Source organism: Eschrichtius robustus, chromosome 14 (genome assembly GCF_028021215.1).
Source record: "Eschrichtius robustus isolate mEscRob2 chromosome 14, mEscRob2.pri, whole genome shotgun sequence".
NCBI lineage: Eukaryota > Metazoa > Chordata > Mammalia > Artiodactyla > Eschrichtiidae > Eschrichtius > Eschrichtius robustus.
In genome coordinates this window covers 41,137,684-41,163,553 of record NC_090837.1, presented here as the reverse complement: position 1 = coordinate 41,163,553, position 25,870 = coordinate 41,137,684, and the positions used below count along the sequence as shown (strand labels likewise).

At 39.0% G+C, this 25,870-nt stretch overlaps 1 protein-coding gene across 6 annotated transcripts in view; it reads left to right on the top strand.

Annotated features, from left to right (window-relative positions):
• The window catches only part of OSBPL1A (oxysterol binding protein like 1A), a 246,807-nt gene that overhangs the window by 196,548 nt on the left and 24,389 nt on the right, over window positions 1–25,870 (top strand). For all 6 annotated transcript variants that reach the window (XM_068562862.1, XM_068562861.1, XM_068562863.1 and 3 more), the window contains 2 exons: window positions 10,154–10,229; window positions 25,230–25,364. In XM_068562862.1, coding sequence (XP_068418963.1) covers window positions 10,154–10,229; window positions 25,230–25,364 — 211 coding nt within the window. The remainder of the gene's footprint in view (window positions 1–10,153; window positions 10,230–25,229; window positions 25,365–25,870) is intronic.

Genomic DNA, 25,870 nt, shown 5'->3' with positions numbered 1-25,870 from the left:
AATTAATTGATTAATTAATTAAATTAAAAAAAAACTCTAGAAGGAATCAATAGCAGAATAACTGAAGCAGAAAAACAGATAAGTTAGCTGGAAGATAAAATGGTGGAAATAACTGCCAGGGAGCAGAATAAAGAAAAAAGAATGAAAAGAATTGATGACAGTCTCAGAGACCTCTGAGACAACATTAAATGCACCAACATTCGAATTATAGGGGTCCCAGAAGAAGAAGAGAAAAAGAAAGGGTCAGAGAAAATATTTGAAGAGATTATAGTTGAAAACTTCCCTAACATGGGAAAGGAAATAGTCAATCAAGTCCAGGAAGCGCAGAGAGTACCATACAGGGTAAACACAAAGAGAAACACGCCAAGACACATATTAATCGAACTATCAAAAATGAAATACAAAGAAAAAATATTGAAAGCAGCAAGGGAAAAGCAACAAATAACATAGAAGGGAATCCTCATAAGGTTAACAGCTGATCTTCCAGCAGAAACTCTGCAAGCCAGAAGGGAGTGGCAGGACATATTTAAAGTGATGAAAGGGGAAAACCTACAACCAAGATCACCCAGCAAGGATCTCATTCAGAATCGATGGAGAAATTAAAACCTTTACAGATAAGCAAAAGCTAAGCGAATTCAGCACCACCAAACCAGCTTGACAACAAATGCTAAAGGAACTTCTCTAGGCAGGAAACACAAGAGAAGGAAAAGACCTACAAAAACAAACCCCAAACAATTAAGAAAATGGTAATAGGAACATACATATCTATAATTACCTTAAATATAAATGGATTAAATGCTCCAACCAAAAGACATAGACTGGCAGAATGGATACAAAAACAAGACCCATATATATGCTATCTACAAGAGACCCACTTCAGACCTAGGAACACCTACAGACTGAATGTGAGGGGATGGAAAAAGATATTCCATGAAAATGGAAATTAAAGAAAGCTGGAGTAACAATTCTCATATCAGACAAAATAGACTTTAAATAAAGATTATTACAAGAGACAAAGAAGGACACTACATAATGATCAAGGGATTAATCTAAGAAGAAGATATAACAACTGTAAATATTTATGCACCCAACCTAGGAGTACCTCAGTACATAAGGCAAATGTTAACAGGCATAAAAGGGGAAATCGACAGTAACACAATAATAGTAGGGGACTTTAACACCCCACTTTCACCAATGGACAGATCATCCAAAATGAAAATAAATAAGGAAACACAAGCTTTAAATGACACATTAAACAAGATGGACTTAATTGATGTTTATAGAACATTCCATCCAAAAACAACAGACTACAATTTCTTCTCAAGTGCTCGTGGAACATTCTCCACGATAGACCATATCCTGTGTCATAAATCAAGCCTTGGTAAATTTAAAAACATTGAAATCATATCAAGTATCTTTTCTGACCACAACGCTATGAGACTAGATATCAATTACAGGAACAAATCTGTAAAAAATACAAACACATGGAGGCTAAACAATACACTACTAAATAACCAAGAGATCACTGAAGAAATCAAAGAGGAAATAAAAAAATACCTAGAAACAAATGACAATTAAAACACGATGATCCAAAACCTACGGGATGCAGCAAAAGCAGTTCTAGCAGGGAAGTTTGTAGCAATACAGTCCTACCTCAAGAAACAAGAAAAATCTCAAATAAACAACGTAACCTTACACCTAAAGCAATTAGAGAAAGAAGAACAAAAAAACCCCAAAGTTAGCAGAAGGAAAGAAATTATAAAGACCAGATCAGAAATAAATGAAAAAGAAATGAAGAAAATAATAACAAAGATCAATAAAACTAAAAGTTGGTTCTTTGAGAAGATAAACAGAATCTATAAACCAACCATTAGCCAGACTCATCAAGAAAAAAAGGGAGGAGACTCAAATCAAGAGAATTAGAAAGGAAAAAGGAGAAGTAACAACTGACACTGCAGAAATACAAAGGATTACAAGAGATTACAGCAAGCAACTATATGCCAATAAAATGGACAACCTGGAAAAAATGGACAAATTCTTAGAAAAGCACAACCTTCTGAGACTGACCCAGGAAAAGACAGAAAATATAAACAGACCAATCACAAGCACTGAAATTGAAACTGTGATTAAAAATCTTCCAACAAACAAAAGCCCAGGACCAGATGGCTTCACAGGAGAATTCTGTCAAACATTTAGAGAAGAGCTAACACCTGTCCTCACACTCTTCCAAAATATAGCAAAGGGAGGAACACTCCCAAACTCATTCTACGAGGCCACCGTCGCCCTGATACCAAAACCAGACAAAGATGTCACAAAAAAAGAAAACTACAGGCCAATATCTCTGATGAACATAAATGCAAAAATCCTCAACAAAATACAAACAGAATCCAACAGCACATTAAAAGGATCATACACCATGATCAAGTGGGGTTTATCCCTGGAATACAAGGATTCTTCAATATACGCAGATCAATTAATGCGATACACCTTATTAACAAATTGAAGGAGAAAAACCATATGATCATCTCAATAGATGCAGAAAAAGCTTTTGACAAAATTCAGTGCCCATTTATGATAAAAACTCTCCAGAAAGTAGGCATAGAGGGAAACTACCTAAACATAATAAAGGCCATATATGACAAACCCACAGCAAACATCATTCTCAATGATGAAAAACTGAAAGCATTTCCTCTAAGATTAGGAACAAGACAAGGATGTCCACTCTCACCACTATTATTCAACATAGTTTTGGAAGTCCTAGCCATGGCAATCAGAGAAGAAAAAGAAATAAAAGGAATAGAAGCTGGAAAAGAAGAAGTAAAACTGTCAACTGTTTGCAGGTGACATGATACTATACATAGAGAATCCTAAAGATGCCACCAGAAAACTACTAGAGCTAATCAATGAATTTGGTAAAGTAGCAGGATACAAAATTAATGCACAGAAATCTCTTGAATTCCTATACACTAATGATGAAAAATCTGAAAGAGAAATTAAGGAAACACTCCCATTTACCATTGCAACAAAAAGAATAAAATACCTAGGAATAAACCTACCTAAGGAGACAAAAGACCTGTATGCAGAAAACTATAAGACACTGATGAAAGAAATGAAAGATGATACAAACAGATGGAGAGATATACCATGTTCTTGGATTGGAAGAATCAACATTGTGAAAATGACTCTACTACCCAAAGCAATCTACAGATTCAGTGCAATCCCTATCAAACTACCACTGGCATTTTTCACAGAACTAGAACAAAAAATTTCACAATTTGTATGGAAACACAAAAGACCCTGAATAGCCAAAGCAATCTTGAGAAAGAAAAATGGAGCTGGAGGAATCAAGCTCCTGGACTTCAGACTATATTACAAAGCTACAGTCATCAAGGCAGTATGGTACTGGCACAAAAACAGAAATATAGATCAATGGAACAGGATAGAAAGCCCAGAGATAAACCCATGCATGTATGGTCACCTTATCTTTGCTAAAGGAGGCAAGAATATACAATGGAGAAAAGACAGCCTCTCCAATGAGTGATGCTGGAAAAACTGGACAGCTACATGTAAAAGAATGAAATTAGAACACTTCCTAACACCATACACAAAAATGAACTCAAAATGGATTAAAGACCTAAATGTAAGGCCAGACACTATAAAGCTCTTAACAGGAAAACATAGGCAGAACACTGTATGACATAAATCACAGCAAGATCCTTTTTGACCCAGCTCCTAGAGAAATGGAAATAAAGACAAAAATAAACAAATGGGCCCTAATGAAACTTAAAAGCTTTTGCACAGCAAAGGAAACCATAAACAAGACCAAAAGACAACCCTCAGAATGGGAGAAAATATTTGCAAACGAAGCAACTGACAAAGGATTAATCTCCAAAATATACAAGCAGGTCACGCAGCTCAATATTAAAAAAATAAACAACCCAATCCAAAAATGGGCAGAAGACCTAAATAGACATTTCTCCAAAGAAGATATACTGATTGCCAACAAACACATGAAAGGATGCTCAACATCACTAATCATTAGAGAAATGCAAATCAAAAGTACAATGAGGTATCACCTCACACCGGTCAGAATGGCCATCATCAAAAAATCTACGAACAATAAATGCTGGAGAGGGTGTAGAGAAAAGGGAACCCTCTTGCACTGTTGGTGGGAATGTAAATTGATACAGCCACTATGGAGAACAGTATGGAGGGTCCTTAAAAAACTAAAAATAGAACTACCATATGACCCAGCAATCCCACTACTGGGCATATACCCTGAGAAAACCATAATTCAAAAAGAGTCATGTACCACAGTGTTCATTGCAGCACTATTTACAATAGCCAGGACGTGGAAGCAACCTAAGTGTCCATCGACAGATGAATGGAGAAAGAAGACGTGGTACATATATACAATGGAATATTACTCAGCCATAAAAGGAAATGAAATTGAGTTATTTGTAGTGAGGTGGGTGGACCTAGAGTCTGTCATGCAGAGTGAAGTAAGTCAGAAAGAGGAAAACAAATACCATATGGTAACACATATGTATGGAACCTTAAAAAAAATGGTTCTGATGAACCTAGGGGCAGGACAGGAATAAAGACAGAGACGTAGAGAATGGACTTGAGGACACGGGGAGGGGGAAGGGTAAGCTGGGACGAAGTGAGAGAGTGGCATGGACATATATACACTACCAAGTGTAAAATAGATAGCTAGTGGGAAGCAGCTGCATAGCACAGGGAGATCAGCTCGGTGCTTTGCGACCACCTAGAGGGGTGGGTAGGTAGGGTGGGGGGGAGACACAAGAGGGAAGGGATATGGGGATATATATGCATATAACTGATTCACTTTGTTGTACAGCAGAAACTACCATTGTAAAGCAATTTTACTCCAATAAAGATGTAAAAAAAAAAAAAAAAAAAAAAAAAAAAAGCATCTCCCAGGGACTTCCCTGGCCGTCCAGTGGTTAAGACTTCACCTTCCAGTGCAGGGGCTGCTGGTTCAATCCCTGATCGGAGAGCTAAGATCCTACATGCCTCGCAGCCGAAAAAACCAAAGCATAAAACAGAATCAGTATTGTAACACGTTCAATAAAGACGTTAAAAATAGTCCACACCAAAAAAAATCTTAGAAAAAAAAAAGCATCTCCCAAAGACCTGGGGGCCAGTGATCTCCTGAACTTGCGCAGTGTGTTTGGAGCAAAGGGGTCCCAGCACAGCATTTGTGAGTCACGCTTCACAGGTCAACGTGGTTCAGCTCGGGGTCTGTGTACACCCTGTGTCGGTGGTGCAGTGGCAGGGCAGCCGGGTGAGCCGCGTGCGTCACGGAGATGAAGCGAGTGGGGCGGGAGCTTTCCCTCAAAGACCAGTCATTGTGTCGTCGTGTCCGTAGTCAGAGCGGCATCTGTATGGTTGAAAATAGAGCCGGGGTGCATCACTCTCAGTCCCTGGTACAGGGCGTTTTCTCTCTGTGTGAAGGGAAAAAGGAAGCATAGAATTCAGGATAACGACTCTCAGATCAACTCAAAGGGAATAGAATAATTGATCTGTGCTCTCAGCCTGGAATTCGGAGGCCTGCCTGCCACTGCTCTGTTTTCTGCCTGGAGTAGTATGTCCTCGTCCAAGATCATTAGGGAATTCTTACCCGCCTCCCCGCCCCACCATGGAAGGAGTGAAAACCTAAAATGTAGAAATACATCCTTTTCAGTATAAATCATGTAAAAAAAACTTTAATCTACCTAATTTTAAAAAATCTCTTCTCTCTAGTTTAAATAACACTGCAGATTTAGCATTTTCTTTGATGATTGGGCTGTGGACTGTTTTGCTTCTCACTGACGTTGGACTCTTGTAATTGAGTAAGTTTTTGATCTTCCTCCATAATCTGAGAGCATTCCTATCCTTTTGTTTTCAGAAGTAATCGCAGAAACCCATTATGTCCAGTTGTAGCCACAGGTGACTTTTGAACACTTGAAATGTGGCTAGTGTGAGCACGGACCTGAATGTGTAGTCTTATTTGTATAGGTTTATCATGCTAATTTTGTAATATAGTTTGTAAAAATGAAGCAGTATAAAATATTTTGCCAGTAAACATAACTTTATTGCTTTGGGAAGACTACATTTCACTTTGTTAAAAATCTAGTAGCTAACTTGTGACGTGCTCTAAGTGTAAAATCAACACTGGACTTTGAAGACGTGGTATGGGAAAAAGTATAAAATATCTCATTAGTATTTTTATATTGATTACATGTTGAAGTGCTGATATTTTGGACACATTGGGTTAAATCAAATATATTGTTAAAATTAATTTATCTTGTTCCTTTTTACTTTTTTTTTTTTTTTTTTTTAATAAAGCCACTACAAACTTTAAAATTATCTATGAAGCTCTAGTTGTATTTCTATGACAGGTTTCTCAACTTTGGCACTGCTGCCATTAGAGGCTGGATAACTTTTTGTTGTGGAGACCTGTCTTATTTCCTGTGGGATGTTTAGCAACATCCCTGGCCCAGCTCATGGAGACCAACTTCCCACCCAGTGCAGGAATGCCTTTCTGGGCCATGACTGAAAGGGACCCTCCAGCATCTGTTTGAAACACTTCCTTGTTGAGACTCTCTTGTCTCCCCTATTTGGAATTAATTATAAGACAGGTTATACTTTATGGTAGCTGTTATGTTAGCTTTATGTTATATTTATATTAAGTTTATGTTAGCTTTACGTTAGGTGTCCTGTAACTTCCACCAAGAGTCCTAGTCCTAATGTCTTCAGTAGCACAAGATAAACCATATTCTTTATGAAAGCGATAATGTATACCAAAAGGCCTTATACATTCCAAAGCTCATTCAACAAATACTTAAACTCCTCCCCTGTGTTAGGCTTGTCCTGGGCAATGGGTTACAGCAGTAGATGAAACGCGAGTCCTCCGGAAGCTTATGTACTATATTTGGGGGACGTAGTCAGCAGATACTCAGGGGTGCCCTGCAGTGCATCACGTGATGATCAGTGCTGTGGAGAAAGATGAAGCAGGCAGAGGGGTGCAGGGACTGCGGTGGGGCTATGGGTGTGCGGATGCCTTTACTCCTGCCCCCCTGGCCCCGTCCTCTAAATGCCCTGACACCTCCGTCACGCCCCCTGTTCCCAGACCTCCAGTTTCTTCTGTGTCTTCTAGACCACACGTTTCCTTCAGCCATTGCTTATAAGAGCTGTTCTCCAGACACCTTTGCCTGGCCTCTCGTGAGTCCTCCTTTTCAAAGTGGCACATGGGTCTGAATCCCAGCTGTGGTCTGACCTTTGCAGAGCTGCCCTTGGGAATGTTCTGGCTCTGTTCTTTTGGCAGCCTCCTCATGCTATCGATTTAGATGCAGTCAGCAGCCCTGTGGTCGTTTACTTGGGCCCCGGGTCCTGCATGGCCGTGTGGGCTGGAGTTCTCTTGCTGCTTCTCGTCAGTGTGTTACGCACCATGTGGTCTGAAGGAGGGTTTGCATTTGGCTCTGCGTGTCCTACGCAAGAAGACAGCACGGGTTCCGTGATGGCCCTTTCCCTTCACCTCTGCTTTCTGGTTGTGTTCCAGAATAGATAACTCAGGTTGCAGATTATCTGGCCTCATTAATGAGTAATTACATTTTCATAGAACACCACAAAGCGTTACGTGCACAAAAATGAGTACAGGCTATTTCTGGGTGGGATTCTTGGCTGGCAACCCTGTGATGCTTTCTAAATTGAGAATAAAAATAAAGCTTGGATGTCTCTTCTGCTTTCTTGCTTCCAAAATATTTCTTGTTTTTCTGCTATTCTTGCCTTTAATCAGAATAGTAATGTATACATATGCATTTAATGTAAGCATTTGTTGGGGGGAATTACAGCCCCTTATTCAGTCTTCACAAAACTTATTTTGGACTCATAACTTCCTAAATATATGTTACATTTCTGACTGACTTTATAATAGACGAGATGAAAAATTTAGTTGATATGCATCTCTGAAACTATATTCTACATGTAAATGGTAGGTAATGGCAAGGGTTCTGTCCCTGGATTCAGTTGTTCATGTCACTGAGATTGATAGTCTTGGATTGTAGAGAATGTGATTTAAATACCATCTGTGGCCACTTATCCAGCAGATTGGGTAGATGACGAATCTACCAAATGAGCAGTGTGTGTTCCTAAGAAAAGGAAAAATCAGAAAGATTTTACCACAGAGGATCTTAAAATGTTATTTATTTAAAAACTTAAAATTTTATTAACTTCTGTAATTCAAATTAATCAGTTTATAGAATAGAGATTCTTTAGAAGATAAAAATTTTAATTTAACATTTTCTTTAATATTTTAGGTACATGGGTATATTTCACACAGCACCTGGAAAACCAGCATCCCTGGCCAGCACCTAAGATAATGAAAAAGAAGGCATTATTATAATGGTGTTTCAGGACGTTGTTCCGGGCACCTCCCGCTCCTGCCCCTGGTGGTGCTGAGGCCTCAGGATGCCTGAGCTCAGTGTGCTGCTCCTCTGAGCCACAGACCCTTTGCCACCGACAGCCGCCCTTCTCTTGGCTGTTTCCTTACCCCTGCAGAGGCTTTGGAAACGCTCCTTCTGTAGAGGTTAATTTGCAAAGGGTTTTCCAGTCCATCCAGAGTTGCTGAGTTTGGTCCAATATCAGCATCTTTGGGAAAGTACTGATACGATACAATTAATTTCTTAAAAACCTGAAGCTAGGTTCTGTAATGACATTTTTTGTTTCCATTATTTAACAGCTACTAGAGTAATTTATTGAGTATCAGAGTATGATAGGTCTGTCTTGGACCAGACAGCAGGTCAGATATGCCAGCACGTGAAAGGACAGTGTACTTCTGAGGTGGTTTAAGCAGCTGGACACCAACACAGGAGGATTAGGAGGATTCGGATCAGCACGATTCCGAAGACGTGGGGCCAGTTGATCTGCTGTGGAACTTTTCAGGGCCCAGAATAGCAGTGAATAGGGATACAAGCCCAGATTGACCCTATTTTATCCTGTCTGTGCACATTTTTTCCACTTTTGTTGAGAAATAATTGATATACATCACTAAGCTTAAGGTGCACAGCACAATGGTTTGAGTTACATGTATGTTACATTTCACAGTATTGTGACATGATCACCACAGTAGGTTTGGCTAACATCCATCAGCTTATATAGGTAAAATAAAAAGAAAATTTTTTTTTCTCCTGATGATGATAACTCTTAGGACCTACTTTCTTAACGACTACGGTGTATCTTACGTCTTACAGTGTTGACTACAGTCATGTCGTACATCACATCCCTAGTACTTATTTATCTGATAATTGGAAGTTTGTACCTTTTGACCACCTTCGTCCAGTTCCCTTTCTCTTCAGCCCCACCTCTGGCAACCACAAATCTGATCTTTTTTCTTTGAGTTTGATGTTGGTTTTTTGTTGTTGGATTCCACATGTGAGATCATATAGTGTTTGTCTTTCTCTGTCTGACTTATTTCAGTTAATATAATGCCTTCAAGGTCCATCAGTTTTGTTGCAAATGGTAGGTTTTCCTCATTTTTTATGGCTGAATAATATTCCTTTGTGTGTGTGTGTGTGTTTGTGTGTGTGTGTGTGTGTGTGTGTCTGAGAGACAGAGAGAGATACACATACCACATTTTCTTAAATGATTGATTTCATACCACCATGTCTTGGCTATTGTAAATAATGCTGTTGTGAACATGGGGGTGCAGACATCTTTTCAAGTTAGTATTTTCATTTCCTTTTAATATATTCCCAGAAGTGGAATTGCCGGATCATATGGGAGTTCAGTTTAAATTTTTTGAGGACCGTCCATACTGTTTTCTGTAGTGGCTGTACCAGCTTACAATCCCACCAACAGTGCACAACCTTCCCTTTTCTCCACATTCACGCCAGCATTTGTAATCCCTTGTCTTTCTGGCTATTCTAACAAGTGTGAGGTGATATCTCATTGCGGTTTTAATTTGCATTTCCCTAATGACTGGTGATATTGAGCATCTTTTCATGTACCTGTTGGCCATAGGTACATGTTGCACGTTTTTATGGTGTCTCTATACATGTATGCCTGTGGCTCTCAGATTATTGACAGTAGCTTTTTTCCTAATGCCAGTGGTATTAGAATTAAGTCTTTATGTTTGTTTTCTTTTTTTCAGAACAAGCCTGCCCTCCCCTATGTTTTCCAGAAATGACTTCAGCATCTGGAGCATCCTCCGAAAATGTATTGGAATGGTAAATTAACTATCAATTCTGTATTAAGCTGATAGGTGTTTCATGCATATCCTTTGGAAGGGAATCCTGATGTTGGCATAAGAGTGATGCACAACAATGTTTATGAAAACTTTTGAGAACCAGAAATTAGGAAGAGTCTTATATTAGGTTTTCCCCACAGAATTTGAGCAACTTTTTATGCCATTTAATATGACTTTAATGTGACTTTTCATTGTGAGAAAGTAGAAAAAGAAAATGCTCCACATTTGTATTTCCCTGTAGAGTTACCCAGAAAGGCTCAAGAAGAACAGTCCCCACAGCATAGAATATAATTTCACTTAACGCTTCTGTGCACAGAGCAGGTTTTTGTACCTTGTAAGTGTGGTGTATGTTAGATATTTGGAATGTGTCCCAGCTTAGTTATCTGTGCAGGTGGATCTGATTTTGCGGGGGAGGGCGACGAATGGCAAGATTTACTATTACATAAATCCTTAGATTCCCTTTAAAATAGTAGTCCACGTCACCACCCTGATGACCGTCAGGCTAGGATTCTGAGTAAAGTTCTCTTAATTCTTCTAGCATGACCTTTGACCAACTAGAAGGATGAAAATTTTAAAACGTGTGAGTTCTGAACTGCTAAAGAATCTGCCTGGAGATTATGTTTCTTAATTTTGCAATTTAATGTGCAGCCTGAGTACTCCAAGAACTTTCCTTGTACTGGGAAGTATAGTCACTTTCTAAACATTTTCATTCTGATGCCTGAAATCCTTTTGGCTGCTGGTGTGCGCACGCTGGCATTTTTCAAATGCCCCTCTTCTCTACGTGGGATAATGTCATCTGAGACTTCCTAAATGTAATTTCCAAGGAGCTAATTCCAGAAACATTTATTTTAAACAAATATTTTCTGATCCTGCTGCATGGAGAGAAGGATCTGTAGCTGGATAATGGGCTTTATCCCAGCCTTGCCGCCTCCTGTCTGTGAGACCCTAGGCCAGTTGCCTTGCTTCCCTGAGTAAAGTTAGGAGAGTAATTTGTACCTTATAGCTGTATTGAGAGATAAATAAGATAATTTATATAAAATGGCTAGGACAGACCCTGGTTTAGCTTAATGCTCAACATTATTATCAACAGTTAATCACACTTGAGAATCAGAATACCTGGGCTCTAATTCCATTTTGATTATATTAAGTTGCATCAGGACAAACCAAATGTATCTAGACAAATGTATATATTCTTAAATAAAATAACTATACATATTAGTCTCTTAAGAACTGAAATTTTCAGGACAAAAAATTATATCCTACAGAGTTAATATTTTTCAAGCCCTTAGTAAACATATTTATCATTGAGATCCAGTATGTAAATATGTACATATGCATGTGTGTTTAAAATGAAAACCAGTTCCACAAAAGAATACTCATCCTTACAACAAATGATATTTTCTATTATATTAGATTAATGCTGATTCCAACTCATTAAATTGATTTTGTAAGCTGCTAATGAATGAAACCCACAGTTACTGTAGAATTGGTACCACATTTGTCTAAGGCTGTTGAGTCAACAGAATGGGTATGAAAACTGCAGATGTGGTTTAGTCTTTTTGGCAATCGTGGAAAGTACAGCTTTCTGTATTTCTCTTGCTTGAGTCTGTCACCTACTATCTCCTGTCTCACTGGGTGTCGGATTTAGTGGTATTGTCATGAGTTTGTTCAGGCTAGTGACTGATAATTGTCTAGTTTATGTCTAAAGCAAGCATTCTGTCTAAATGGAAACTATCCATTCTTTTAAAAGACGGGAAATAATGTCATGCTTCTGCCTGTCGTACTTCGAAAGATGCCCTATTTCTCTAGAAGGATGGTTTTACCTTTATTTTTAGGTGTGGAACTGTTTGTGCAAATAGACAGGCTGAATCATAAACAAAATAAAGCAAATAAAAGCAGAGCTGTTTGGGTTGAAAGGGCACCGTGGAATGTTTTGAAACTTGTATCTATAGAACTTTCTGAATAAATCACAGAGAAAGAGCTGCAGGGGAGGTAATATTTTGGGAAGGTATTTTCTGCTGAGGTTTTATAAGAGACTAACATTCTAGATGAATAATTATTAATATTTATTAATGTGATTGAAAGGCAGTTATCTGGCATTTGGAAGTTATTGTTCTTGGGGCACCATGTCTCCCCTCTCATGGGCAGCGGAATCAGTCCAAGGGGGTGAGTGTTGAGCACAATAGAGATTTAAAGTGCAGTGTATCTTGAGAGAGAAATGCAAATAACATCACCAGAATAAAAATTTTTAATAATTTTTGGTATCGACCCCTCTTATATCTGCCTCCTCCTATCCCCAACTGCAAGGAAAATAGCTAAAAAATTAGAAGATATTAGTATCCATAGATTTTATTAACTTCAAAGTGAAGTTAACTTCAAAGTGAAGGCATTTTTTTAACCGCCCCCCCCCCCCCCACTGCACTTTCATGATTCTATTACACTTAATAATCCAGATACTTCACTCCAGGGCCTTTCTGTGTGGGTATATCTCAGTTACAGAAGCCATGGACATACCCTTCAGCTGGCTTTTCCCATAGCTTCACATTGCCAGTTTCTTAATTTTATAATAATAAGTCTTAAAAGTAGCAGAGGAAATCTGACATTGAACCGTAGCTTTTCATGATGTCTCTGTCGACTTGAGGAGCATATGAGATCAGAGTGGGGAGTGTGGGCATCCTGCTGGAAACCTCCCAGTTCTACACTCAGCTGGGGTCTGGTGCCAACTTTTTCAGAAATCAGTGCCCCTTATTTCTGATGATACAGTTTTATGGCATAGTATCATTAATCCCTTAAGACACGGCTTTTAAGAACACATGATAGGTGCTTACCTGCCATGTATGGTCGAGGTATAACTTCATCTTCCTCAGGTAGGAAAGTCAGTGTCTTCAGGCATTTGTCATCCTGGGCCTCGGTGCCCTGCAGCACCTTCTCCAGACGGGCTCACCTTGCTCCGTCCTCCACTGCCACATACATACACATTTGACTTGCTTTTTTCTAAAATGAATATAGAGACTTAGATTTCCAAAACTAATGGCACCCTTTTTTCTCCCAGTCTGTTTTGCACAGGATTATGTTACCAAATGTTGGGTTATACTACATGAAATGAATACGTAACTGGAATTAAATCCTAAATCTGTCTGTGATGGAAGCATTTACCAAACAGATTCCCATCTCAGAATTAATACTTGATGTTGGTTAGTAGTTTGAATTCTTTGTTCCTTATTTCCTTACTCCCATTGTCCTTTTGTTAAAGGACTCTAGTCTCATAATCCCATTGTCTTCTGTTTCCCCTGTTTTCTTTCTCCTCTTCTCTCCCATCCCTTTAGGATTTGTCAGCAGGACATACCCAGAGGCTAGGTCATGGGTGTCCATACTTAGTGACTTTGGAAACCAGGGCCAGCACCAGGGTGAGGCAAGCGAGGCGTCCAGGCACAAATTTTGAGTAGGTGCCTGCACCTGAGACCACGTCTGCTAAATGTCTTGGAGTCATAGAATATTAGTGTTAGATTATTATAAGAGGGTGAAGAAGGTCTGTTATATTTTAAATACCGAGTTATTAAAGTGAAAATGTTGTATCATTCAGAAAGGTATCCAGTGCAACCAAATTCCATAGAGACTTGAATATAAGAGTTGAAAACGTTATAGTTCTAGTTTGCTCCTTTAACTCCTATTTCCATTCCATGTTTACTATAGAATATTACCCTAACCTAATTTTTTCATCTTTGAAGGTATTTTGATTACCTTATCGTACTTCACTATCACAAGAATACATATTTAAATTAAAATTTAAAAATGTATATTTTATGGCCATAAGACTTTAGTACTAAAAGTTTTAAGTTATTCTTACGTGAGTGATCAAAATAACAAACATTACAAAATTTATGAAAGTATAACATAAAAGCCAAAATGTTATTCATAAAAAGGATTTTTTCACTTTGGCTGAGATATCTGAGAATGAATATCACACATTGCTAGAATGAGACAGGATTTTCAGTAACAGTTCTTTTTTTTTAATAGATTCAAGGATTAAGAAGCCTTGCTCATATTAATAGACAGATGGGAAGTAGGAGTTCTGTGGTTTTTTTTTAGTATCCAGCAATGCATTCAGTTCTTTGACCTTTTCCTGACTATTATGTCAAAAATCGGATGGTAATATATTATCCATCAAAAATAATTTTTTATGATCCATAAATTGGCAACTCAGTAGGACTTCCTTCAGTGTTATTGGAAACATTGGAAAACTCTAACTTGCAAGAGGTCTTGTTACCTTCCTTTGGAGTCATGGGCATCTGGGTCTCTGGGAAATGGAGTGGAGAAGCTTTACCAGGGCTCTCAACTTCGGTTTCTGTAACTGTGTCCTCTCACTCAGATATACCTTGCAATATTGAGAAGGGGTTGGGAAGACTGAAATATTTTCCCTGAAACGCACCTTGCCAATATAATCTTTTTTCATGAAATGCTTCTTATCTTATCATGCACTTTAAATGTTTTCCCTCAAAAACCTCAGATTCATCGCATCCCCTTGATGCAGAATGTCTGCCGCATGACCTCACAACCAGACGCATCCCGGGTCAGCTCACTGTCAGGGCTGTGATGTTATTTTTGGGTTCAGATAAACACGTTGGTATATGGCACTGTGACAACTGTCCCATTCTCGAATTCTAAATATAAGCCAGATACAGCTCTAGATAAGATTTGGAGCTTTGCCCAAACTGGTGCATTATAAATACTGACTTAAGAGACAGGAGGCAGAAGAAGCAAAGTAGTTAAACAAAATTTGTCATCTCTACCACCTCACTCTATAATGATCTGAAATCAGAATATCCCAACAGGGGAGAGGTGACTGGAAGAGCTTCCGATGTCAGGTCTCTGCCTTAACGAAAACAGGAAAGTCGGGGAGCCGTCCTGCAGAGCAACAGTGCCTTGATTTAAGAGGCTTCCTTGTACCAGTACTGTATTTCTAAACCTCCCTTCACTCGGTGCCCTGAAGGTTTTTACACATCAGAGCAAGACTGCTGTACTAGCATTCAGGATGGTGTAAGGGGTGTCTCCCCCCCACCCCAAGTAAAAGAAGGGCGATTTTAAAAGAAGACATGGGAAAACAGCAACAGCGTGACGTCCGACGCAGGTGCGTTCTTGGCCTGTCAGTTCTTAGGCAGGAGTGCGTGTGAAGGCTGAGCACCTGCAGATCGGTTCCCCTAAAGCATCCATCCCTGCCCACAGTCACGGGGTACCTTGAGTGACTACCGTGTGGAGACCGTGGACCTGGTCCAGGCTTCCAGCCAGCGCCTTAGTTGGCCTGCCACATTCCCACCTAGTGGTTGTCCTTCGAGAGGACTCACACGGCCTCCCAACTCTGAAAAAATTCAGCTCCGAGACAGGAAGACTAGGAAAGGAATATCTGTTTGTCTTTTCCCTCAAAGCTTTTCTTGTCTTTTTCTCCCTGTTTTTACCACTGGTTGCACCCAGTTGCCCACAGTGTGGTTCATTCGGTTCACATGCAGACACCCCTTTCCTGTGCATAGTTCCTTTGTTTCTGGGTGTTGTGTTCTCTGGGGCTGGTCTGTGAGAGGCGAGGAACAGTGGTGTAACCAACAGCAAAAGGCGTCAGAGCAGCAGGCTTGTTCAGACTGCTCGACCAGAGTGGTCCCCAAGGGCTGACTTGCAAGGTCTTGGTGTGACTGCTTTGGGCATGATCAGTGTGTTCAGATGGCAAGAACCTCTCATGCGATGGTAAACTAATCGATGATAGACATCTTGTGGAGAGGGAAGGGACTGAGTAGCCCAAGATGGGAAAGAGACCTCTGGCCCTCCAAGGCCCTTACATGTAAGAAGGGTAAAGTTTTACATCTTTGGGGCTGTTGTGGAGGGAGGATCCAGTGCCAAGCTGGTGTCACAGAAAGCACATCCAAGGCACAGAGCCAAGGCTGCTGCCAGCGCCTGCCCATCAGTGAAGAGCCTAGAAGCCCACTTAGTGCTTGGGTCGCACACCTGGGTGAGGACCCTGCCCACCGGCAGACTTAGCTTAAGACCGAAGCTGAGCTGCTCTCTCTAACCCAGGTCTTAAACATTTGCACAGTTGGGCATTACGGTGCTCGGCGTTACACATATAAGATATTTTCCACTTCAGTGGGGATCAGACTTGGCCTTGTTTGTTTATATAGTGCTCGAGTGACAAAGCAGCCTTCTCTTTGTTTCCTTCTCAGTTTGTCAGCTGATGAGCAACTGCAGTTAAGAGTTTCTTCAGTTTCATCATTAGTTGCTATTAATTTGTATGGATACATTTAAACTTTGCTTATAGCTGGGTCACAAGATAGAATTGCCTGGCATAAATATTTAATTTTTCCAGCTGACTGAAGCTCTCAGTGATAAAAGTATTCTAGCTCATGTTTCTTCCTGAAACTTGACCTTCATAATACGCATTGTTGCTTTTCCTATTATTGGAATATATGCAGTACTAAGTAGTTGTGTACAGTATCTAACGAATCCAATACCAAACTTCATTGTATTGTAAGTAAAAAACGGTGTCTCTGTGAATTTCCAAGAGGGAATGAAATATAGTTTGTATCACCGAGTTTTTTCATTACATATCCAGGGAACTGTAGATTTTAACAATTAAAATATCAATAATTGTACAGACTAACAGAGGCAAAAAATTGCAAGTCCATTGCTGTATTTTAAATAGCATGTTAGACTCTTCTGTGCAGTCAAGGTGGTTTTTATGGCCATCTGGATCTATGTGTATATGTTCCCTCAGGCCTTTTTCTGTCCCTTCCACTCTGTGTCTATTACCTGGGCCACAAATGTGCCTTTTCATTTCCTTGAATGCTTACATTCTGAGTTACTGAAAGAAGCAGGAAGGTGTTTAAATTATTCTAGATTATAAAATTGGATTTAAAGACCCTTTCAGAATTTTGGGAGCTTTTCAAATGATTAAAAAATAGTCTGCCCATTGAATGGGTGATAAAACCATGTCCTTTGTACCTTGGTTTCCAGAGTTGACAAACCACTATTTCACTGACTTGCTGACTCATATGAAGTCAAGCCAACTGGTGGTGAGCAGCCAGTGGCTAGTGGACAACGTGACTGTCCCATTCTTGCTCGCATATTTTCTCAGGGAGATTATGTGAGAGTATGGCAATGTATACAGCGTCGCTGTAGAGATGAAAGATAAGTCCCTAGGCCTGGATTCCCATTTGAGCCGCCGTAATGACAGAAGTGCCAAACGCCTTGTCACCCCCGCAGCATGTCTCTTATTCCCTCAGTGAGTGTTTAATAGTCAGTCTAGTACTTTTTAGGGAAAAAAGTTCAGAATCAAACTTAGGTAAAGTTCTTCATTCCTTTAATGAATAAATCCTTTAAATTCCTTTAAAATAAATCTCACCCTGCTGTTGTGCATGACAAAGCGAAATGTAGAAAACAAGAGAGCAGAGCCAGAAATGGCATCATTTACGTCACATTCTGTCACGGGCCAGGGCTCATGTCGCCACCCTGGTGAACCCCTGTCATCTTGGCAATTGGACGGGACAGCCAGCCAGCAGCAAGAGCCTCAGCAGCGGGGACTACGCGATTCCTTCTGGCTGGGGCTCCAGGGGGAACAGGTGTCCTTCCCTCACTTCTTCACCTTTTAAGGTTGGAACTCAAGCCACGCTGCCATCTGAGTGCCTTCTCTGCAGCTCGGCTGCCCAGGCGACAGGATGAGGTATCCCAGCCTTCAAAGCCGCCTTGCCTCTACACGGTCTTGGAGGACTTGGCAATCTTGAATGTACTATTAATAGTAATGATCATAGCTAACATTTATTGCTCACTTAACGTATGCCTGTTCTGAGTGTTTTGTGTGAACTGATTAATCCTGACAGGCCCTGTGAGGTACATAATGAAGCCCCCATTTGGCGGAGAGGTGAGGGACTCATAGTGATGGAAGCATCAGGTAGCAAGGGGCGTGTGCTCTCAGAGCCCATTCTTTTATTTTTCAATTGTGGTAAAACACAGAACACAGTATTTACCATTTTAACCATTTTTAAGCGTGCAGTTCAGTGGCGTTTGTACGTTCACATTGTGCTGCCGTTACCACCCATGTAACTCTTTTCATCTCGTGGAACTGACGTTCTGCGCCCCTTAAACAACAGCTCCCCACCTCCCTACCCCCCAGCCCTGGCAGCCACCGTTGTGCCTTCTGTTCAGAAGGCACTCCTTTAACGCTCTACTGTCTCTGGAACCCAGGACTGGACTAACCTGAGTATGTTTTGTTGTTCTCTTTTCCCGTCGTGCTTTTCTCTTGTCTCTTTTATGATGAGCATAGTGTCAGCGTGTACGTCGTAAGGCGTCCGCTTTCTGCGGTGTGGGGATGTCGGCTTCCCCATCCCTTCCTTTTGCCAGGCTGAACGTGTTACATTACCCGGACTACCAACTCCTACAGTCAACCACTGTTAACTTTTTGGTGCTACTACCTTCTAATATTTGTCTATAAAACATGTATTTTACAAAATTAAAATATTTTTGAACATGTTGCTTTGTAACCTACTTTTTTACTCATTTTGCTGTGTGAACTATGTGCATCATTAAACAAGAGGGTTCTGACTTCAGGGAGTTTGTATTCCAGTGAAAGAGTCAGGAGAGTCTAGTGCACTGTGATAAATGCCCAAATAGGATTAAACTCAGGGGGCAGTGGAAGCATACAGGAGCACATAGGGCAGGGGTGCCTGCAATGTGCTCTGCTCTCCCTGAGGTGATGAGGATGCAGGCGGAGTATAAGATATTATCCCTCCCCTCAGGAATTGTATTACTGTGTAGTTAGCAAGATAAGCTGGTTAGTACTCCTGACATAGCAGCAGGCTGTATAATCTGTGATCAGATGCTAAATTGTGCGATACAGATTCTGGTGCTCCAGGAGCTGGAAGAGGCGAGAAATCAATGAGTACTGGAATAGTTGAGGAGGAGAGACTTGAACTCTCTTGAAATCCTACTGGAGAGGGGATACAAGAGTTAAGGGAAGAGAGTAGGGCATTCCAGGTCAGAATTGGCTATAATGAGACTTTTAATCCAGTGTCTAAAACAGTGCCTGGCACCTAGTAGGTGCTAAATTAAAATTTTTTAAAAAGCTGTTTTGAAACAATTTTATTTCTATATGCATATTCTGTATAGCCAAGTTGCTTTAGAAAGACAATCTTCGTGTTTTTTTTTTTTTGAGATATAATTGACAAATATTTAAAGTCTACATCAAGATGATTGAATATACGTATACATTGTGAAAGGATTCCCCCCATCAAGTTAATTAACACATCCAGCACCTCACATATGTATCCTTTTTTTGGTGAGAACATTTAAGTTCTACTCGCTTAACAAATTTCATCTATACAAAACAGTGTTATCAATTGTAGTCATGTCACCATGTTATACAGTAGATCGTCAGACCTTATTCATATTATAACTGAAAGTGTATACCCTGTTACCAATTTCTCCCTATTTTCCCCACCCTGAAGCCCCTGGCAGCGACTTTCTACTGTGTTTTTATTGGTTCAACTTTTTTTTTTTTTGGAAGGTTCGCATATGTGTGATACCATACCATGCAGTGTTTGTCCATCTGGTTTATTTCACTTAGCATAAGGCCCTCCGGGTTCATCCATGTTGCCACAAATGGCCTTCTTTTGTAAGGTCAAGTAATATCGTGTGTGTGTGTGTGTGTGTGTATGTATGTATATATTTGTGTGCGTGTGTATATATATACACACGTAGACATATGCATGCACACACACCCACATTTTCTTGATCCATTCATCCACTGACGGACACTTAGATTGTTTCCATTGTATATTCTCGGCTCCTTTAGCAAAAATTAATTGACCATAAATGCATGGATTTATTTCTGGGCTCTCTATTCTATTCCATTCATCTGCCTGTCTATTTGTATGCCAATTCTGTACTGTTTTGATTACTATATCTTTGTAATACAGTTTGAAATCTGGGAGCATGATACCTCCTGTTTTGTTCTTCTTTCTCAAGATTGCATTGGCTATTCACGGTCTTTTGTGGTTCCATACAAATTTCAGGATTTTTTTCTTCTATATCTGTGAAAAATGCCATTGGAATTTTGATAAGGATTGCATTGAATCTTTAGATCACTTTGGGTAGTTTGGACATTTTAACAACTTTTGTAATCCATGAGTGCAGAGTATCTGTCTATTTATTCGTGTCTTCTGCAATTTCTTTCATTAATGTCTTACAGTTTTCATTGTATAGCTCTTTCACCTCCTTGGTTAATTTTATTCCTAACTATTTTATTCTTTTTGATGATAATTGGAAATGGGATTGTTTTCTTAATTTTTCTTTCTGATAGTTTGTTGTTGGTGAATTGAAACACAACTGATGTTTGTATGTTGATTTTGTACTGTGTACCTTTACTGAATTCATATATTAGTTCTAATTGTGTTTTGGTGGAGTCTTTAGGGTTTTCTACATATAACATCATGGCATCTGCAAATAGAGATAATCTTACTTCTTCCTTCTTGATTTGGACGCCTTTTATTTCTTTTTCTTGCATGATTACGCTGGCTAGAACTTCAGTACTATGTTGAATAAAAGTGGTGAGAGTGGGCATCCTTGTCTTATTTCTGTTCTTATAGGAAGAGTGTTCAGCTTTTCACCACTGAGTATGATGTTAGCTGTGGGCTTGTCATATATGGCCTTTATTAGGTTGAGGTATGCTTCCTCTATACCTACTTTGTTGAGAGTTATTATCATGAAAGGATGTTGAATTTTGTCAAATGCTTTTTCTGCATCTGTTGAGATTATCCATCATTTTATTAATGTCATGTATCACATTTATTGATTGGCTTGTATTGAACCATCCTGCTTACCTGGAATAAAACCCACTTGATCATGGTGTATGACCCTTTAAACGTATTGTTGAGTTCAGTTTGCTAATATTTTCTTGACTTTTGCATCTGTGTTCATCAGGGATATTGGCCTATAATTTTCTTTTCTTTATCTGGTTTTGTCTTTGGTTTTGGTGTCAGGATAATGCTGACCTTGTAAAATGAGTTTGGAAGTGTTCCCTCCTCTTCTGTTTTTTTGAATAGTTTGAGAAGGATCAGTATTCATGCTTCTTTAAATGTCTGGCAGAATTCACAAGTAAAGATATTTGGTCTTGGATTTTTGTTTGTTGGCAGGTGTTTGAGTACTGCTTCAATCTCCTTACTAGGAATTGATCAGTTCAGATTTTCTATTTCTTCATGATTCAATTTTGGTAGGTTGTATGTTTCTAGGAATTTATCCATTTCTTCTAGATTGTCCAATTTGTTAGCATATAATTGTTCACAGCATTCTCATAATCCTTTGTGCATCAGTTGTAGTATCTTCTCTGTCATTTATAATTTTACTTATTTGAGTCCTCTCTCTCTTTTTCTTGGTGAGTATAGTTAAAGATTGTCTATTTTATCTTTCTTTTTTTTAAAAAAACAGCTCTTAGTTGCATTTATCTTTTTAGTCTCTGTTTCATTTCTTTCCACTCTGATCTTTGTTACCCTTCCTTTACTAATTTTGGACTTCTTCTAGTTCCTTGAGGTATAAAGTTAGGCTGTTTGAGATCTTGTTTGTTAGTGTGTTTATTGCCATGAACTTCTTTCTTAGAGCTGTTTTTGCTGCATCCTGTAAGTTTTGTATGTTGTATTTCCATTTTCATTTGTCTCAAGATATTTTTTGATTTCTTCTTTGACCTATTGGTTGTTTAGTAGCATGTTTACTTTTCACGTATTTGTGAATTTCCCAGTTTTCTTTTTGTAGTTTATTTCTAATTGTATACCATTGTGGTTAGAAAAGATGCTTGATATGATTTCACTATTTTTTAATTTATTGTCTTGTTTTGTGGCCTAATATATAGTCTATCCTGGAGAGTGTTCCATATACACTTGAGAAGAATTGTGTATTCTGTTATTGCACGGAATGTTCTGTATATGTCTCTTAGGTCTGTTGGTCTAACATGTTGTTTAAACCCATTGTTTCCTTACTAAGATTTTCTGTCTGGATGTCTGTCCCTTGTTGAAAGTAGAGAATTGAAATCCCCTGCTTTTCTTGTATTGCTGTCTATTTCTCTTTTAAGATCTGTTAATATTTGCTTTTAGGTGTCCCTATTTTGGGTGCATAAATATTTATAATTGTTATATTGTCTTGATGAATTGACCCCTTTATGTTATGACCTTCTTTGTGTCTTGTTACATTCTTTGGCTTAAAATCTGTTTTGTCTAATAGAAGTATAACTACCCCTGCTTTCTTTTTGTTTCCATTTGCATGGAATATCTTTTTCTATCCTCTCACTTTCTATCTGTGTGTGTCCTTAGAGCTGCAGTGAATTTCTTGTAGTCAGCATAGTTGGGTCTTGGTGTTTTCTGTTTTTTGTTTAACCCAGTCAGCCACTCTATGTCTTTTGGTTGGATAATTTAGTCCATTTGCATTCAAAGTAATTACTGATAGATGTGGTTTCCCTATTGCTCTTTTGTTCATGGTTTTCTGGCTGTTTTTTTGTAATTCCTTTGTTCCTTTCCTCTTCCTCTCTTCCTTTGTGAATTTGATGATTTTCTGTAGTTGGTATGCTTAAATTCCTTTTTCTTTATCTTTTGTGTATCTACTATAGGTTTTTTGCTTTGTAGTTACCATGAGGTTTATGTAAAACATCTTATAGTTATAACAGTCTATTTTAAGCTGATAACAAATTAACTTCAAACACATACAAAAGCTCTACATTTGTACACTCCCTGCCATTTTATGTTTTTGGTGTCACAATTTACATCTTTTTACATTGTGTATCCATTAACAAATTATCATAGTTATAGTTACTTTTCATACTTATGTCTTTTAATCTTCATTCTAGAGTTATACATGAACTACCCAGCACCATTACAACATTTGACTATTCTTGAATTAAATAGTTGTGTAAAGAAAGTGAACATGATTGAATGAACAGATTGGAAGTAGTGCCCTTCCTTTTGATGTTAAAAGAAAATCTGACTTCCCAGAAGCATTGGTAGGAGTACAAATTGATAAGGGGTTGAAGGGTTGAAGGCATTCAGCTTGGTAGTAACTGTAAAAACTTTCAATGAGCACACACCTTTGACCCAGAAATCTCACTTACAGAAATTTACTTTAAAACCATATTTGTTCATGTTCTAAAGAATAAGGTTAAATAGTTTATGGTATATCTATAGATAGACTTTAAAAAAAAAATTTAACAAATACATGTAGCGTTTACTAATGTGCCCAGAACTGGTCTAAGTGTTTTGCAAATATTAGTCTTATAACAATGCTTTGTAGTAGATTATGTTATATACACTGTTATATTAGTGCCATGTTATTGATAAGGAAACTGGCAGAGTTTAACTTGGCCAGAGTCACACATCTAGTAAATGAGAAAGCCTGCAGTGGAACTCAGTCTGATTCTGACATCTTACCACTGCGCAGTGCAGCGATTACAAAGAACTTGATGGACTCGGTGATGTAATGTACATGTATGTAAGACCTCTGAACACAGGAACAGCAAAAAAAGGCAAGTGATGAGCCAATACATAGAGCAGATCCCATGCATTAAAAAAATCCAATAAGATATATGTGTGTACACACACGTGTGTGTAAATACCCAGCATTGTATCCCAAACTGTTGGAGGTGCTTTGCCTCTGAGGAGAGGAGCATTTTCATGTCTTTACTTCCATGACTGAAAATTACATATTCCTCTATTAGTTTTTGTGGGTTTTTTTTAAAGAAAAAACTCATGAAGGTATTTTTAAGTAGAAGAAAGAGAGTCTAAGATATCTCAATTAAGAAAAGCCTTGGCAGTCGCAGCTTTCTTGACTTGGCCCCAGCAGTGAATTTTTGCATTTACTGAGATCTCAGGGTGTATATAGTAAAGCCTTCTTTTCTTCATCTCCTTATACATTCCCACTCTCCTTTGTTTTCCCAGTGAGGCAGCAATAAACCTACCATTTCTTTTCATTACATTGAGCTGCTACATGTCTGTCTGTGTTCTGCAGTATTTTATGGTAATGAATCAGCTTTTTTTTTAATGCATTCCGATAGTAGTTTTGTGAAGGTTACTTTATTTTTAATTGTGCATATCCGTAAGAATGTGGATGTTTAGAGGGGAAAAGTCAGAGCCGAGACAGGTGGCATTCAACCTCAATGGCACCTTGGGATTGTTCACGTGATCATGACTTTAGTCAGCAGGCTTCATGAAAGATGTGATTCTCACGGGAAAGGTAAATAGTAGTAGGTGGAAGGTTGGCAAGATCATCAGACTATTCCAGAGAAAACCAAGATAAGTTTGTTACCTAATGAATTTGTTAAAGATCTCATGGTGAGACTGTTTGCTGGCAGGATATGGTAAGCAGAGTTGAAAGGTTGCAGTTCAGGTCAGAGGACCCCTGCCCAATCATTAAGTTATTTTTCGAAGTCTACTGTGATTGTGTCATTCTAGCAGATAGAATTTAAAACCTATCCTGTGAAATACACAATAGCCTTCTAGTACCCCAGTTCACAATGTATAATGGACCAGTGTTCTCAGAAAACCTCAATGTTGTCAGTCAAAAACAGTCTGAAATTCCTTTGAAAAATTATCCACAAAAATGGTATATGTGGTTGCTCCTTAGCCCACCATGAAGATTTTTGGTCTTTGTGTCCCCATGACCTTTATATGCCATTTCCTAATTCTGATCTGAGGCAGACTTATTAATAGTCATCATCTCACTGCTCACCAGTAGATTGCAAGCTCCTTGAAGCCAAGGAGAATGGGTAGTCTTTGTATTTCCTTCAAGGCCTAGAACAGTATACTCCACATCGTTAGATGCTCTGGGAAGATTTATGAAATTGAACTGATACTAATTAAATTTGTTGTTTTCTGTGACTTCCTTTCCAGGAACATGTTATGTAGAGACAGCAGCCTGTAAGTTTGCTGTGTATGTTGGACATCACAGTTTCCATTTTCTTGTTAAATAGGAACTCTCCAAGATCACCATGCCAGTTATATTTAACGAGCCTTTGAGCTTCCTCCAGCGACTCACTGAATATATGGAGCATACGTACCTCATCCACAAGGCCAGTTCATTTGCTGATCCTGTGGAAAGGATGCAGGTATGTGTCAAGCAAGCACTGGGAAAGGTTTAAGTCTTAGGAAGTCTTCTCTGCCACCTTCTCCCCTCCCCCCGCCCCAGACACATATACACAGAATTCATGTTAAGTCCAGTGTGAGGTTAGCAAACGTTATTATTACATAGTCAGCATGTTTGGAGAGTCGTCTGTGTTCCTTCCCCGCCACCCTCTAGTCAGAGTGCCACCATAGTGGAAGGACCAACGAGAATTGCAGGAGAAGCAGAACGTGGTCCAAAACCAAACCTGGATGTTGGTGAGCTGTTTCTGAGTCTTTGTTTTAGAAGGTAGCATTGTGTTAGGGTAAAAACATTCAACCTTCCTTTCAGACTTTCTCAGTGTTTCCAAGAAGGAATAGATATACACATACACAGATAAATATGTGTATTTATGCTTATGTGTGTATATAAATATACACATACTACTATAGGTTAAAACAAAGGACAACAAGGAATTGCACTTTTTAATTTTCCTCTGAAGAGAAGGCTTTC